Source organism: Rutilus rutilus (genome assembly GCF_951802725.1).
Source record: "Rutilus rutilus genome assembly, chromosome: 4".
NCBI lineage: Eukaryota > Metazoa > Chordata > Actinopteri > Cypriniformes > Leuciscidae > Rutilus > Rutilus rutilus.
In genome coordinates, this window is record NC_140212.1 from 12,855,808 (window position 1) to 12,867,661 (window position 11,854).

The 11,854-nt window shown below is 38.9% G+C and overlaps 1 protein-coding gene across 1 annotated transcript; it reads right to left on the minus strand.

Annotated features, from left to right (window-relative positions):
* Positions 1–934: 934 nt before the first annotated feature.
* Positions 935–8,581, minus strand: btg1 (B-cell translocation gene 1, anti-proliferative). Its single transcript, XM_084406193.1, has 2 exons — positions 8,061–8,581; positions 935–4,217 (listed from the first exon to the last, which is right to left on the minus strand). The coding sequence occupies exons 1-2, from the start codon at positions 8,203–8,205 to the stop codon at positions 3,814–3,816; spliced, it is 549 nt and encodes a 182-aa protein (XP_084262319.1). The 5' UTR covers positions 8,206–8,581; the 3' UTR covers positions 935–3,813.
* Positions 8,582–11,854: the final 3,273 nt, after the last annotated feature.

Consider the following 11,854-nt stretch of genomic DNA (forward strand, 5'->3'; position numbering starts at 1 on the left):
TGCAAACAACTATCCTAAGCTAGTGATGTCAAAATGCAGTAGCCAGGGGAAAATCCAAAACATAAATCCTACTGCACATTTTTAAGACCCAACTGAGTAAAAAAAAAAAAAAAAAAGATAAAATGTCCTCTGTACTATAATGAAAAACTGGCAATAGTAAGGAAGCTAATAGCGATATAGCTAATAGTGCTATTAGCTTGCTTACCATATTGCTAGTATTTCCTTATGGATGTTTTGGTGATGTTGTAGTAACTGCTACTGAAGCTTGAACCTTAGGGTCAAAGGCCTGTTCACACCAAGAGTGATAAAGATAACTATAACAATATTATCATCCACATCAACAGACTATAACTTTCTATTTATGCAAGTGCTGCATTGTTGTCTGCCACAATAAATGAAAAAAACGCAAAAGATTCCGATGATATCTTTCGTTACACTGTAAAAAGTGATCAGATGACTTAACTTAACAAAAGTGAGGAAACCCATTCCGTTAAAATTAAGTAAATAAACTTCAGGCATAATTGAAAAAAATATGTTTATAGTTTATAGCATTTATAGTTATGGCACATAAGAATGGCTAAATGAACAATGCTCATTTATAATTAACTTTAAGCTGGTTAATGTTGGTTGAGTCTATTATTTTCTAAATGCAGCTACACTAGACTCATGCTCTCTATGACATCCATACAGACTTCCTTTCTTTGTCCTAACAGAGGAAAAACTCAAAGCAGGTCCTGGTTACTAATAACGTCTGGCATATTTGTCTAAAATGGCCGAACTGGCGTATATCAGCATACTCTGGTCTGTGATACAAAACCGTCCCATCCCATGCCGTTATACTAAATTTCGTCCAAGACGACAAAGAATTACCTAATGAAACATGAAAGCATATGTTAGAGTGCTTTGATAAATAATAAGACCACATCCACGGGAAAACATTGCCAAGATAGGAAATCTTTTATTACAGAGAAAAAAACTTTTCTTCCAAAATATAGAAATCTGTACAACTTCCGCACAATCAATTTACATGAACTGTACAAATTTACAGCAGTTCATCACAACATACCCAAGAATGAGGAAAATAATGAACACAAGAGATGTACAGACGGGAAAAAAAATCACAAGATACAGACAGCTTTATCTTGGGTTGCTCAGAATTTTTTCTTTTTTGTTTTAATTTAAAAAAAAAAAGAAAGAAAAGAAAAGAGGGGAAAAAAACAAACACGGAAAGTCTATCAGCACAGAGCATGGAAACTGATTTATATATTACCAAAACAACTTTGGTCCTCTCCAACACTCCTAACACAAATGGCTTCGCTTATGAAAGAGGAATTCATGTTAAAATATGAAATACAAAAAGGAACACGTCTACACACAGCAAAATATCAATTATTGGCACTTCCCATATGTATGGTTATGTACTTAGTCTACCATATGTTGTACAATAACAATACATTCTACAAATATGGAACCACCTCAGATGCGAAAGTGGCAATAACGCAAATCACTTCTGAAAATGACCAACAAAATTCCCAACCGAATCATTCCCTTCTGTTTTTCACATCTTAACATCCATAAGGGTTTCAATGAATGTCTGTGGCCTGAGCTTGGCAATACATTCCAATCGAGACGCTTCGGTCTCAAAGTCACATAACTTCAATGTTTAACCTATTAGTGCATTTCATGTGCTCTTGCCTCCGAGTATACTAGAGTTCAGACTCACAACGATACTTAAAACTTGTGTGCAAACATTTACCGAACTGAAACGGAGAATAGAAACAGTTTGCTGATGTTGTTTCAGTGGAGGTGGGGGAGGGGGAAAGTAGCTTGTAGTAGTTTAAAAGCTGCAGATCTAAAAAACACTTAAATTGTCTGTTCCAATTTGGTTGAGATCACCAGAACGTGGTTAAAAAGCTTCAACGGTAAAAACCATCAGGCGAAGGGGGCCGCGTGTCAGATTTCAAAGCATTCAGAGGAGTGGGATGGCGAATTGCGTCCGAATATTAGGGTTCGACCCATGCTTAAAATGTCAATTTGATTTAAAAACAGACTTTCCACCCGTCTAAAATAATGTCTGGACCAAAACGAGACAGAAAGGGACGGCAGTGCATCGACAACCCGGCGTTACCCATGGTCCTCGAGGGTCAAAAGTATTAGCACACATAGGACTGATCATCAGCACCCTGTCTCGGCAGTTTAACGGCTAAGGCAAGAGCAGTTTGTCGCACACATAAACGCACGCAAAGCCTGCAACCCGCTTATTTCCACCAACTTACACCAATGTAAACAGAATCAGCCAGAGACCAGGAGCATCCCGTATTAGCATCTCTTCCCGTCCCGACTCGGCCCTGTACGTAAGGCTCAGTGGGGTTTGGAGTGCGCTTGGTGTGTGTATGTGTGTGTGTGCTGGCATAAAAACTCTCCACCAGGCTGCGAGAAGGGGGCCGGAGAGGATTGTAGCTGCCCTGATGTGAGGGTCCTACCCCCTCCTTCGCCCAGCCGACAGAGGGAGGTGATATGTTTTGACCGCGCACTCCTAGTTAAGACTGAGACCGGTGACGCCTGTTTGGAAAGTGTGTCGGGACACCCTCCGTAACAACCGAGCACCACTGGCCCTGTGATTCTGCGAGGAGATGGGAACATTGGTCCGTTTTTCGACGCCCTTTCTTGATGGCCACGTACTGGCCGTAAATGAAGTCCTAGTGATTGACAACTAATCTCGAACAGCCTGAATCAGTCAATCGAAAGGATAAAATTGGCTAGAGAGAACAACCTGGGATTGAAATGTCTCCCTCAGCTTTGAAAATATTGCAACCACGTCGCCCTGTGCAGAGCGCAAGCAGAGAAAGCGATTTACGACAACTGAATGACGAGGTGCGCGATGGAATGCAGCTGGGTCAAATCGAAACGTCATCCCACACAGTCTAAAATGTCAAAGTGCATTCAACGTCCTTTCTAAACCAGGCAGAAAGTAAAGACCACATCTGCCCCAAGGTTTAAAAAAAAACAAAAAACTTTGCTACATCTTTCATTTTGGTATGACAAGGGGCTTAAATAAATCAAATGTTTTGTCATTGTTGGATTTTTCTTGAGTTTTTTTTTCTCTTTTTTGTTAGAAATTACATTCATCCAGGAGGGAGCCCCTAGAAAAAGCTACAAGCATGAGAACCTTTGCATCACAGTGCCATTGACGGCCAGAGTGGGAAACAGTATGACACAGGTATTCCATCGCGGCAGTGTACAGGATGGATGGAGGCGGTTTGAAACGGGTTCACGTCGACCTGAAGCCCAAAAGGAGCTCCGGTTGTGTGCCAGACACTGAGAAAAGAGACAAAAGTACCGCTTTGTGGTCCAAAAAAGTGAGGTTTAAAAAAATAAAAATAAAAAAAAGGCTCGTAGCGGCTACTCAGGTCTGGCACGGCTTCCCGAAGGTCTGGGCTTCAGCTCGACGGCAAACGGAGAGATGATGAAATTGGATTCTGAGTGCAATTCCTAAACATTTTTAGAGGGAGTTTGTGTTTATGCGATAACATAAACCGTGAAAGCGAAAGTGCAAAGTCAACATCGACAGACGATAGCAGAAAAAGCCCCCTCTGTGAGCTGGGGGGCCGGGCGATGTTTCAGGTCTTCATTAGCTGCCCCAGGGTCGAGCCTCTGGTAGATCCAACACAATAACAGAACAGACAACCAAACGAGTGAAAATTAAACCTACGAGGTTTCCATCACCTGGACGATAGGACACATCCTGTTTTTTTTTTTCTTCTTCTCCTTTCTCTCTTTTTTTATTTCTTAAAAATGATTTCTGTGAACCGTTTAGCTGGACACAGTCATCATGTAGGGTTTAGCGGGGCTGGTGCGACCCAAAACCATTAGTTCCTCCTTGCAGCTGATGCGACTGTCCACCATGGGGGATACCTGGGCGACAGAGGAGGAGGGGTGGCCGTTTCCAGTGGTAGCGCTGGGGTTTCCGTTGGTAATTGGGAGGGACTCGTAGAGCACGCAGATTGAGCCGTCCTCTCCGATGCGGTAGGACACCTCAAATGGGTCGACCCACAATGTGAGCTCACTAGGAAGCAGCAGGTAGAGTTGCTGGATGGTCAGGCCAATGCGCTGACCGGCCTGTCCCACCAGAGGGTCCATCTTGTGGTTGATACGTATGCAGCGATAACCAGAACCCTTGTTGGGACGATCTGGGAACCAGTGGTGTTTGTATTGCTCTGTAGGAGAGAGACAGAGGGGGTGGTTATGTAATCGTCTATCTATAAACTAATAAATAAAAAGCAATGGTAAACAAAGCAATGAACAAAAAATGAATTCACTGAAATGTTGTGTAAGATTTGTTCTGTGGAACTTGCTAATTATTTATTCAACTGTAAACTGTACAGACATTAAAACTATAGCCGATAAGTCATGGGCATTATTAAGTTAGTCAATCTATTAAATTAAGTAGTCGTAAGTTATAAATATTAATTATGATATTGTAAAATAAATAATATTTATTTTAAGGTTTGCTATAAATTGTGCTTATTAAATTATGAGTATTATTGAAGAATATTCTTCTTAATAATATTCACACATTATTCATTCAATTAATTTGGGGTAGCATATCAAACCTCAAACCAATTGTTTTTGTGTAATAAATGTAGGCTAAATTATAAATGTACATGAAAGATATTTATTTTTGAGATTTTCAATTAAAAAGTAAAGTTGTGTTAGACAGGTGTTATTAAAGAACACTATTAATTTTAAGCGAGTGCTGCATATAATTTTAGGTGGAAATGAACATGCATTTTTAAATATCCATTATCAGCCAATAATATTCAGGTAATATTACTAATATTGGCCTGAAAACCTATATAGTCCCAATATATTGTGCATCCCTAAGCTTACTACTAGACATTAAGACAATGGTTAACGGTTAGTTTTTTGTTTTGTACACTTTACTAAGTTCCAGAATTTTCTTTTATAGTTTGAAATCTTTCAATTTCAACATTTTCAATGATAAAAAATTAAGTTTCAGAGTCCTTCATAAACTTTTTTTTAATGCACGTGTTATTCTAGCAACAACAACAAAACAAATATTATATGGAAAAGGACTTACAAACGCTTATATTTAGAAACAAAAAGAAAATCAACTTGGTTATTCTGGAAGAATACTCTCCCTACCCATAATAAATCGAACAAACGCTGTATTAAAAAACACGCATTCTGCAATATGATAATTTGGCCTTATTAGGCAGCGAATGTAGCAGCAAAACGACTCTAGAAAGGATGTTTTTCACAGTGTGAAATGATTGTTGGTAGAACACAGAAAAACAACCATTAACCATCTGTGTCAAAAGCCTACGTGACGGAGAGAGAGAGGGCCATTTGATTGCTCAATCCCCTTTTGGCCTGTAAGTCACAAAGTCTTCAAACACAAGGAGAGCAAAAGGCTGAAGTCCTGGCAGAGCAGCAGGAGGAGGAGGAGGGACCCTCCTCTTAAAGACAAAGTGTCCCATTTAAACAACCTGATTTCATCACACATCACGGTTTCAAATGGATCAGCTTTGCTTTTTGCTAGTAGATGACGTTTCTGTCCATTTCTTTTGAGCTAATTCATAATACGTGCGAGTATGTTCAGAAGTGAGGCTAAACATAAAATCATGACTTCTAATGTTCAGTCACAACCTGCACAAAGGACTTGTTTTTCAAAAAAGAAAAAGACTTTTCGCAATCGCATTTTCTTTCCCTTCTGGCTCGGTGTATTGGGTGACAGGTGGAGAACAGAAGACGGAGGGATGGGTCTCAAAGCCTCTTTGTGCGGCTCTTAAATAAGCCAGGCCCCCGCAGGCCACCTGTAGACTTGGGTTAGATAATGACGCCTGTGTACCGTCTGTGACGTGCCTTCCCATTCTCCTAAAAGCCCTGTACACAATGATCAATGCAAATCAACCCACCCACAACTCTGGATGGAACCCAAACCGCAACAATGCTCGTACTACACGTACAAAATGTTTAACGAAGTGAAAACGTTGCTCGTCAACATCAAGATAACCTTTGGACCGTGTGGTGGCTGTATTAGGGAGTTTTGTTTGTGAAACAAGGCTTGCTGTAAGGTTGGGAATTAGGACAAAGCCGTGACGAACGTGTATTTAGTGATGTGATTAGCGAACAGGAAGCAGAGACAGATTTTCAGATACATCTTACACAACACCTGTTTTTTTTTTTTTATCTGGCAATCCTTTCTTATACACACACATTTTAACTGTGTGGAGAAGAAACTAACCCACTTTTTCTACCCTATGGGGATTATGAGGAGTCTTTGTTCCATTGTGTGGAAATATGCTGGGTTGAGACAGCCGAGAAGGGAAGGAAAGAGAAAATCTAAACATTATGAAGTCATCTGCAACAGTAATATGTGATGTGCAACTAGCCCCCAAACCCCCTACACTAGCCTCGCTTCCTCCATCGACGGCCATTTTGTCTGACTGGGGCCAAAACATCAGTTGTTTACCTAAAGAGTATTTAGTGACTGCCTTTTCCCAAATCGAGTGATGTTATAATAAAGAATGTTATATAAAGAATGTTATAATACTAAATAAAAAATATTTATATAAATACACAGCTTACTTTAAACATTTAATTCCACATCTGACTGCAAACACGTGTATTTGTGTATAACCTAAAATAACTTTTTTTATAAAATAACTATTACGATTATAGTAATGCCATGTTGTTAAATTTTATGTTTGATTGCTGTTTCAATTTCAAACCACATTTTTATTCTATATTGTTTTTGTCTTATGAGTCGGAATGAAGGGTTAAACAAAATCCTGTTCCGTAAAAAAAAAAAAAAAAAAAAAAACACGAAAAAGATGGGTGGTAAAACAAAATGGGGAAAGGACAACAACGTTAAAAGAACAGATATTATTTTTTTATAGCTAACACTAAACAATAATAATTAATTGTTATTCTACTTCTGTCTTTACACCTATTTTCTTTTATTTGATCAAATATTTGTTAGGAAAACTAACATAAATTGTAAATAATTGTAATATAGTTAAAACTTTCCATTTACAAACATTTCCAGTTGAACACAAAACAGACGAAATTGGCTATTCAACTTGTTGTTAGAATGTTTATTATAACGAAACACAGGCACAGTGTGTGTTATACACACTATTATCACTGTGCAAAAGAGATGAAACATTAACCCTACATTTCATATCTCCAGTCTTGCTGTGCATTACGTAATTTACTGCCAACAACATGTGGCAAGCCATTTTAACATTTATTCCTTAAAAATAACTAGTAGCCTACCTAATTTTATAGATATTTTTTAATTACTACCCAGTAATCCGATATTAATTAGTACTTTTTCCTCAATCTCGCTAATTAAGTTAACTAGCAAAGATTCTCCATCAAATTTAATGGCACAAATCTACAGTTTGTTACCAATAACAACCGAATAATCACTTTTTAGTGGCTAAGGCTAGTGACTAGTAGCATTCAGAAAGGTACTAGTATGTAATACATAAATAATACTGAGTTAATACATAGATATTACTCACTACTGGAATGATTACTAATAAATAGTTACAAATGAAAGGCATACTAGCCAATATTTAAGTACTTACTAGTGAGAAACAATTCACTGTTCTAGTAATTACAAATAGGCCACGTAATTTTAACAAAAACATGCCTATTAGTTTAACGGAATAAATGTTAAATCGGCTTGCCATATGATGTCTAAAGAACCCAATGCACCCATTTTATGAACTACACAAATAGTCCGTCGATAAACTGAGCTATTAATTACGATTTTCTCTCTATACACACACGTTTATAAACATGTCTATCTTTTGTCCTTTTATGTCTTTCTTTCTTTGGGTCTGTTTGTGTCGAGGGTTTCGCCTGTGCGCAAAGCGTCCGCGCGCTTCCGCTTATGTGGCCAAAGCACATAAATTAACTGATAAACAAAGAGATCGATGTTTTCCACATTTTTCACAAACAAACGACGCATGTATAGAGCGTGGATATAATGAAGTTCATATCCGTGTGTAGAGAAAGATACTTACCTGCCAGGATGTCCTGTAGGGTCTGGTTGAATGTCTGGAGCTGTCTGTCGTTCACATGTCCTTTAATCCGCAGGAATCTCGACAGAAACCCGACGGCGGCGTTTATTTCTGGCTTCATCGTTCCTCGGGCACAGAGGGTATGCATTGAGAGGCTCCGTGCGCTGTATGGCCAATGCGCTTTTGTTTCCGTTTGCAAAATGATCCTTGTTTTTCGAGTGTTTTAGTTCTCTGATGCCTATGCTGAGCATTTATTTGTCGATGAAGGAAAAACTCGGAGAGGGCTACGTGTTCCAGGACGGTACAGTGCTTCGACTGAGGTTGTTTTGTCCGAATAAACACATAGAGGTGGGCACCACCCTCCTCGGTCACGGTCCTCCAGAAGAGTAGACAGAAATGAAAGCGAGCAGTGCTTATGTAATGCCCCCTCCACCACCAGCAACAACAGCAACAACAACCAGCCAATCACCGCGCTTAGACGAGGTGACGTATGCGCGGAGGAGTGGGTTCATTACGTCACAACTCTAGAAATAAACAGAGCATGTGAAAAAAGCGCTGGATGGAGGTTTTAACCCCTTCCTCTGAACCACAACATAACATAGACTTTAATTTCATGTGCATAATTGCTATACATAACCCACGTATAATAACGGCTCAGACTGTCATTTAAGAGAGGTGTTATTAGTAACTTCTGCAGTGATATTTGGAATTCCCCACTCACTTCAAGGGGAAGACCCAACTGTAGTGTACTAGTCCTTTAAAATGGACACATTGTACATCCTACACAACCACAAGTTCTCTGACCAAAGAGACACAAATACATAATAATATTAATAATGTATGTCTGTGTGATTAGGTTATGGACCTGTACATTTCCACAGCTTGTTTTCATCCCTGAGAGAAACCTTGGCATTCAGAACAGCGGGTTAGGAGGATGTTTGTACGTGGCTATGTATTTACCTACCAGTGGGAATAAACCACTGCAAGGTGTTTCAAAGGGACTAACGAACATTCTGACCTAATTCTGTTGCTTTTTCTGTTGTGGCCAAAGGCAAATCACCTCTGAACTAGCGAGTGCTGACTCAAGCCTCAACCTGACCTGCCCTGCACACCTATCATTCAATTACACTGACATCTTGGTTGGTCCAAGACCAGCTAATGGCAGTATTTAGCAAATAACTACATTCTGAAATTGCCTGATCATCTCTGCAAATCTCTTTGATGCCAATGTCAAAAAATAACTGCAAGTCACTAGAATTAGGCTACCGTTTGATTATATTTGATCACAATATTTTAAAGTAAGTCCATGAAACCTTGTTTCACAGTTAATATTCAACAATCCTCCCATGGGTGTTTCAGAGACGACTGAATCAAAAGCCTCAGGTAAACATGGCAGCCAAGCCGCCCGCCGTTCACCCGCACTGGAAAAATCCAGCGTGACTGAAAATAATCAACATTTTTGTGGCAGCGATTAATCACAACATCACTATGTCTGCCCTCACTCCACCCACAAGTCCAAGGGGCTCGAAGGGATGAGAGGAATTCGTGCGTATTGCAAGGCTGTGAGATCAGCTTTCCCTGTTTCTTTTAGGTAGGATTTTAGCGGTGGGGGGACTGAAACCAGAACAGTGCTATACTTAGTCTTTCATAGTCCATCATGCCTCAAAAGTAACAGTGATACCCCATATTAAACAAGCCATTCTGACAATTACTGTCCCATTACCGGAATACAGATTCCTCAGAGAAAAGAATAATGACCGTGACAGAGAACAGAAGAAAAGCAGACATGTGATATGTGAGTTTGAGCTCCTTTCTCACTTTTCTCAAGGTGAATGAGATGGACTATGAAAGACAACACCAATATAAAGACAAGCTGTGGAATCACTTGACTGAGACGATGTTTTATTACGCCGTTATTTCTTCATCCCTCGCTCTTGACCTCTCTTTGGAGAATATTGACTTCATCCGTTAGTACTGACGCAATCTTTCCCCTTGACGCGGCTGATGGAGTGAGTAAACATGAGAGAGGGATAACAGAGAGGTGAACATTGAAAATAGAAATATGTTTAAAAGGACATGGATAAAACTTTGATCAGTTAACTCAGGTCTAAATGTATATTCTAATAATATAAATTAATAATGTATATTGATATTTAATTATATTATACGTATAATTATAGCCTGGGAAAACCCAGACAAACTTCCGGCAAATTTAGATTTGCTCTGCAAGTAGTCTGGCAAAGAGCCCATTCCAGCCGATTTCTAATCCGTCCAAATCAAGGCACCAATCAGAAACGTTGAGGCGGGCTTTACACGATGACGATCGCTCTGATTGGTTTTAGGTCTATCCAATTGCGCCCAGAGGCATTTGAGCGCGCACACCAACTTTTAAATGCATTATTATATTCAAATTGCAAACACATGAGGACAGTCTCCATGAAAGACCCCCTGGCAGATGAACGTGCTACTACATTTCTCTCCGAAACGGTAGGAAATTAAATGAGATTTAATAGAGGATTTTAACTGTGACAAGATGATTGACAGGCCAGTTTAAGTGACAGGATGCACGCGACAGATCCGTCCGATAAAGATGACGAAGTAGTATGTCCCAATTCCCAAAGCTTGCCTACTTTTTTGCTACACATTCAAAAGTAAATACTCTTTTCTTCACAAAAAGAGTACATACTTTTATGGCGTAGTGTAACTTAGGGACGCAGCATATGGCTTTACACGATGACGATCGCTCTGATTGGTTTTAGGTCTATCCAATTGCGCCCAGAGGCATTTGAGCGACGTCCGTTGGTGACGCCCCTTTGGAAATGAGTTATTAATGAAGCTTTGCCAGACCATAACTCAGTTACTACTGAGAATGGTCTGGCTTTTAACCAGGCTAGTATAATTATAATACATTTATAAATTAATAATAATTTGTAAACTAAATTTGTTTTTATTTTAGATATTATTATACGTACAATTATACACACACATATATACACAATTATATACGTGCGTTTATAAAATATTACAATTAATATTCACTCATGAATTAATATATAATAATGTATTATATATATATATATATATATATATTAATTATTATATATACACTGAGTATACTATGCATAGATGGTGTAATAAAAGATAGACATGTACTGTGCGTGTGTGTGTGTGTGTGTGTGTGTGTGTGTGTGTGTGTGTGTGTGTGTGTGTGTGTGTGTGTGTGTGTGTGTGTGTGTGTGTGTGTGTGTGTGTGTGTGTGTGTGTGTGTGTGTGTGTGTGTGTGTGTGTGTGTGTGTGTGTGTGTGTGTGTGTGGTAGAAAATTACTTTCAGGGAACATTCTACCGTAACTAAATGAACCAGACTGTATCCCACACCCATCACACAGACACATTTTACACACATTACACATACTGTGAATGATTTTCATTGGACAGGGCATGAGTGTGGTGTTTGGGTTGTGTCTCTGAATCATAGTCCTGTTGAGAGCAAGATACACACTTGGAATAAAAATACCAGTAGTTGTTTGCACACTACTTGACACTTCAACAATACCTAATGTGTTAACATTTTGATCCACACATATTTATTCACAAAATACTTTGTTTAGAGCAAAATACTTTGTTCTTAAATTAGTTTGATATATCATAATTTGCCTTTATGGCATTTGAGGCCATACTAATAATAGCTATCACATTTAATTCAATGTGAATGAAAAGCTTTACAAATTGTGACGTGACCCTCAAAAACAACATTATCCGTCACAGCCCCATTTTCATTTCATTTTCAATATTAAATG

What these genes read in the sequence shown, in the direction of transcription:
- btg1 (XM_084406193.1), bottom strand. Translation starts at nt 8,205, where the DNA reads ATGCATACCCTCTGTGCCCGAGGAACGATGAAGCCAGAAATAAACGCC. An exon ending in CCTACAGGACATCCTGGCAG is followed by an intron (nt 4,218 to 8,060) that starts GTAAGTATCTTT and finishes TCTCTCCTACAG; the next exon opens with AGCAATACAAACACCACTGG.